The 5,419-nt window shown below is 47.0% G+C and overlaps 1 protein-coding gene across 1 annotated transcript in view; it reads right to left on the bottom strand.

Moving 5' to 3' along the window:
• ULK1 (unc-51 like autophagy activating kinase 1) overlaps positions 1 to 5,419 on the bottom strand; it is an 85,528-nt gene that overhangs the window by 50,054 nt on the left and 30,055 nt on the right. Inside the window, exon 8 of the mRNA XM_019539392.1 lies at positions 3,682 to 3,783. Within this exon, the coding sequence (XP_019394937.1) occupies positions 3,682 to 3,783 (102 nt within the window). The remainder of the gene's footprint in view (positions 1 to 3,681; positions 3,784 to 5,419) is intronic.

The following is a 5,419-nucleotide window of genomic DNA, read 5'->3' as shown; positions in this document are numbered from 1 at the left end:
GAGCAGGTCCAAGGAGGTGATCCTCCCCCTCTATGCAGCGCTGGTCAGGCCGCAGCTGGAGTACTGCGTCCAGGTCCAGGCACCGCACTTCAGGAGGGATGTGGACAGCATGGAGAGGGTCCAGAGGAGGGCCACTCACATGATCCAGGAGCAGCAGGGCAGGCTCTACGAGGAGAGGCTACGGGACCTGACCCTGTTCAGCCTCCACAAGAGAAGGCTGAGGGGGGGATCTAGTGGCTTGTTACAAACTAGTCCGAGGGGACCAGCAGGCATTGGGGAGTCCCTGTTCCCCCAAGCACGACCAGGAGTGACCAGGAATAAGAGTCACAAGCTGGCAGAGGGTAGATTCAGACTAGACATCAGGAGGCGCAACTTCACTGTCAGGGCAGCTAGGATCTGGAACCAACTTCCAAGAGAAGTGGTGCTGGCTCCTACCCTGGCAAGGCTTGACAATCACCTTGCTGGGGTCGTTTGACCCCAGTACTCTTTCCTGCCATGGTAGGGAGTCAAGACGATGATCTGCTCAGGTCCCTCCTGACCCTACTAACTATGAAACTGATTTATAACATTTGCTCCTTCACCTTTGCCTAGTACAACAGGGTCTGCTGGTGGCACCACATGAAGTGACAGTCACGTCCCCACTCTGCTGCTTTGGGCTCCTCCTAGATCAGGGGTGGGCAAAATGCGGCCCATGGGCCAGATGTGACCGGCCAGGCCACTCTATCCAGCCCAAAGGGCCCCTAAAAAATTCAGAAAATTAATTTGTCTGCCCCAGCTGCCTGTCATGTGGCCCTTAATGGCTTGCCAAAACTCAGTAAGTGGCCCTCCACCCAAATAATAGCCCGCCCCTTTCCTAGATCCACTGAGCCAAGGCCCTGTTCTTTTCAGTCACTACAGACCAACATCTATGTGCTCTGAGGGTCCCCTGTCTCTGCCTGGAGCTGGGTGCAGAGCCAATTATGATCAACTCCATGGCCTTTAGCTGTTGCAGCAAGCTGACAAATTGTGCCAATGAGGCAATAAACCCCATTAACGTTTAACTGGCTTTCCAAACATTTGCAACCGTTGGGCTGCATTCACCTGGAACTAACACCCCAGGGAAAAAAGCAGTTTGTGACCTCTGCCTTCAGCATCAGCAGACGTGATCTCACCATGCGCATGCGCACAGAGGACCCTTTGCTTTCTTCTTGATCAAACCCATTCCGTGGCTAGTGGTGGAACAAGTTGGACTCCATGCTCCGTTCTTAAAACAAACCCCCCCCCAAAAGAGAAAAACAAGGAAAAAACAGAGACAGATGTGCAACACCTACTACTTGACAAACAAGCTATTAGCCAATCAATACCCTCTCAACTGGGTCTACCCTCACCTGCCAAGAAATCTGTCCCCTCAGCAGGGAGTAAAGGGGTGTCAGATGCCCCTTATTTTACTACTCAGATCAGGGATCACATAGGAGAAGGGAGATCATAAACTACAAGGTTGTATTCTCCAGTGTACAAGTGAGAGGACACAGAAATAACACGGCTCTGGGAAAAATCTTCCCATTAAGGTTTTTGTATGAGAGCACACATTTTCTTGAGAAATTTTTTCAGGTAAATCAGAAATGCTCGTCATTGAAAGACAAGAATGCTACCTCATTCTTATGGAGCTCTTTTAAAAAAAATAAATAAATGAGGTGTCCCAAGGCTGCATAGGTGCTGTGGCTGAAGAAGCTCACTGGGCTAGTGATATCTAAAATTAGTCTGGCGTTGAGGTTTGAGATGACTTAAATGGCAAGCAGGGACTCAGTTACTTGCAAGAGGAGACGTGACAGTCCCCTACACATACAGAATTAATACCTTCCCCTGGTTTCTGTCAATAAATACAAAATTATTTGTTTTCATACACCCCAAGTTAAATTTCCCCCCCTCCACAATAAGATCTCCCCATTAAGCCAGGATGCAGGGACTGGAAAACACAGAAGAAAAGGAGCCAGCAGTTATGAAACATTCACAGGTCTTGTAAAAACAAAAAGGAAAAATAAAGACAGACACAGGAAGAAAGCTTATTTTAAAATGCAGAACAACAGGGCAGGATGGAAAGCACTGACAAAGAAGGAGAAATAACCCCGACACCTCGAAAGGAAGACGTGCTCCAAGCACCGAGACCAAACCAAAATAAAACACTCTGTTCACCGTCATGCTTGCCCACTCTGCCCTGCAAGATTTCTGACAGGTTTATAATTCGCCTTCTCCATCCCGATTGCATAACCTCATAAACATCCAAGGTCTCACTTGAAACTGTGAAAGCTCTGGATCAAAAGCCCAGAAGAATCCAGCAGCTCATAAAACTGAGCTTATCACATCAGCGGCTTTTCTTTCAGTTATCTTATTTCTCAGGGAGTCACTTGTTACAGCGGTTGAGAAAAGCTGGTCGTAATGGTCACTTAGTACACAGTCACCAGAGCTTCAAAAACCAGCCCCCCCCCCCAAAAAAACTCTGGCCAGAAGAACTGAAGTTTCCAAGTCTGGCACCCCAACTCAGCACTTGACTGGCAGGCAGGAAACTGTGGTTTGACCCTTCTCCCCCCTGGACTACAGGAGACGAGATCTCTATAGCGTTCACACACTGGAAACCCTATGAAACAGGAAGCAACCTACCCACTACAGAACAGATGAGCCTTTTCACCAGAAAAGTCAGTTACGATCATGCTAGAAGGGTTTCAAAAGCGCTTTTATGTCATAGACAAGGAGTAAAGAAATGAGAGTAACTTGGGGAGTTTAACAAGAAAACGGATGAGCTCTCCGATTCACAGGGCATGGGAGAGGGAGAAAAGCGGATGAGAGTTTACCATACAGAAAAAGACTGGTGGTTGGACGAGAAAACTGGAAGCTGAAGGTGAAGTTAAAGTCACACTGCAAATAAAGCAGACAGCGAGTGCGATGAACTACTGGGACCAGCTGTCATTGGATATGGTGGACGTAAAGATTTCAAATGACAGAGCATCAAGACAGGACAGCATCTTTAACAAGATGCTCCGAGTCAGCCAGATGTTAAGAACATAAAAGCCAGGAGGGGAATTCTACGGCCTGGGTTATATACAGGGGGTCGGACTAGAGGCTCACAATGGTCTCTAGCCTTAAATGTCCATGAATCTACACAAATGTCTTCTCTAATGAGCCTTGATGAATCAGATCACTATTAGCCAAAGCCAAGCTCACTCAACTACATCATGCCATTTCACACCACTGTCAAGCATCATCCATATTTCCCTTACATCCATATTCCCTTGCAATTTTCCTTACTGTCCTTACACCCTGCCCCTCCCCGATAGAAAATTAATCATATGCCAGCAGAGCCACAAAGGCAGCCGTTTTGAAAGAAGAGGGGCTGCAGACTGCATTGCTTTCAAGGGTCCAACACAACCTTCTGAAACAATGATCTTTCGCAAGAACACAAGGTGCTGTACATCTCATCCGCGAGTCTGGAGATGCAGCAGCCTCTACCACCGTAATGGATAAAGCAGCCTGCTGTCATGGGAATTAACGAGCTTATCTCTAGTGCGACGGGCAGATGGACAGGGCAAAAGTTTGCCTGGGAGTTGGGCTCCTTGCACTCAGTTTTATACATGACAGAAACCTTAGAATCAGCGAAGCAGAGAAAACCAGCAGGAGGCTCACCAAGCGTTAACAGGAACAACTCACCTGGAAGGGGGCCTTTCCCGTCAGACACTGGTAAATGATGGTTCCTATACTCCAGAGGTCAGCTTTGGCGTCATAGTGTTGAGACATAATGACTTCAGGTGCCTGCATTGGGAGAGAAGAGCTTTGTTTATAAGGACCTGGCCTTCCTCTTGGCAGCCACAAGAGAAACAGAAGCCCCTGATATGCCACCACTTTTAAAAAAGCGCTGGCCAAGATTTGACAAAAGGAGAGATTAAAAGATTTACCAGGCTATGATAATATTAGCAGGGAGGTGATTTCATAACTCTAATCTGGGGAACGGAGGCAGAGTTTTATTTCAGGTGGCCAAAAATTCCATCCCCTTTTGTCTGGTGTACGGCAGGCAGAAAACAGCGCATTCCCTTCTCAGATATTAGATTTCCTGTTGAATCAACTTGCACACAAAGGAGTCCCTTAAGAATAGCTCAGACAGCCCTTTTAAAACCAAGGCAAACACACAGATACTTAAGCCCATAGAGCAACTTTACCCCTTGCAACCAAGGCAAACAAAGGATCGTGTTGGTCTAGGTAACTCAGGTCATAATCACCTCCGGCGTGTCTTAGCAGTCTAACCCAGCAGGTAGTTCATTAGGTATGCCCGATAGCACAGTGCCAAGAAGCATGGCTTGGGTTCAAATGCAAGTCTGTGTTTTTAAGTAAAAGAGGTCACACCCCAATTGTGCTTCAGTCAGAGTTCGAGCTTTCCTTACCAGGTTTACAGCAGCTCGCCACAGGCTTGTTCCAGAAGCTACAGAGAGCATGAATGCATAACGATCAAAAAAGCTGCCAATGCAATGTACTCCCAGGACTAGCAGCAGAAGCAAGTGGCAGGATGGCTAAACCCTACATTTACCAAACTGGATTTCATCCAAACCCTGCAGGAGCAGGAGATCAGTATTCAAGCCCAGCCATGGACAGAGGCAAAGACTTGTTCCAGCTGGAATGGAAAAGAGGAGGTACAAACCAAGGGGGCAGCGGCTGGGCATTGTAGACTTGCTCCTAGAGGTCACAACACACAGCACTAGACACCAGCAATATGCCTCTCTTTGCATCAGGACTCAAACCCTCTCCTCCTCTCCCTCCACAAGTCCACCTTTAAACTAAGAACAGAGCACATTTTCAGCCCGAGACCTACTTCCAGAGTTCCTTAAAAAAATTGAATGGGAGAGAGAAAAAAATCCAACAGTTCCTTTCCCCATCCTTTTTAATGGGAGCTTAATGTTTGATCTACTTCCAAGAAAGAAAGAAAGAAAGAAAAAAGGGTAAAAATAGACAATTCAGGACATTCTCTCTCAGCAGCAAAAAGAAGAAAAAGTAGTTACTTCATCCTCATACAGTATATGGCCAAATTAACATCTCTCTCTGTTTATTTATTTTTCAGTATGAAGGCAGCCTTGGTTTGGTTTGCATCGAGAGACGGTGAATATTAAAAATTGTTGAGCTAAACTACCGTGGTGCAACAGAGCCTAGCGCAGTGCTAGCCTGAAGGCTCAGGCTGCAGGGTTGCAAATAAAGCTTAATGGCATTAGGCACCTATATCTCACTGAAATTTGGGGAGGTGAAAATCTCAGCCTAAGTGACCATACCTGGAAGAGAATCAAGTACTGGCTTAGGACAAAGTTAAGCACTCACGCCTTGGAGATGGGTCACAGGGCTGGTAAACCTGGCTTTGCCATTTATTTCTGGTGCCCTGTTGTGACTTTTTTGGGGGGGCGGGGGA

Source organism: Crocodylus porosus, unplaced genomic scaffold, assembly GCF_001723895.1.
Source record: "Crocodylus porosus isolate Cpor-Errol unplaced genomic scaffold, CroPor_comp1, whole genome shotgun sequence".
In the NCBI taxonomy this organism is placed as follows: domain Eukaryota; kingdom Metazoa; phylum Chordata; order Crocodylia; family Crocodylidae; genus Crocodylus; species Crocodylus porosus.
The sequence above is the reverse complement of the archived record's forward strand: the minus strand, read 5'-3'. Positions and strand labels throughout refer to the sequence as shown.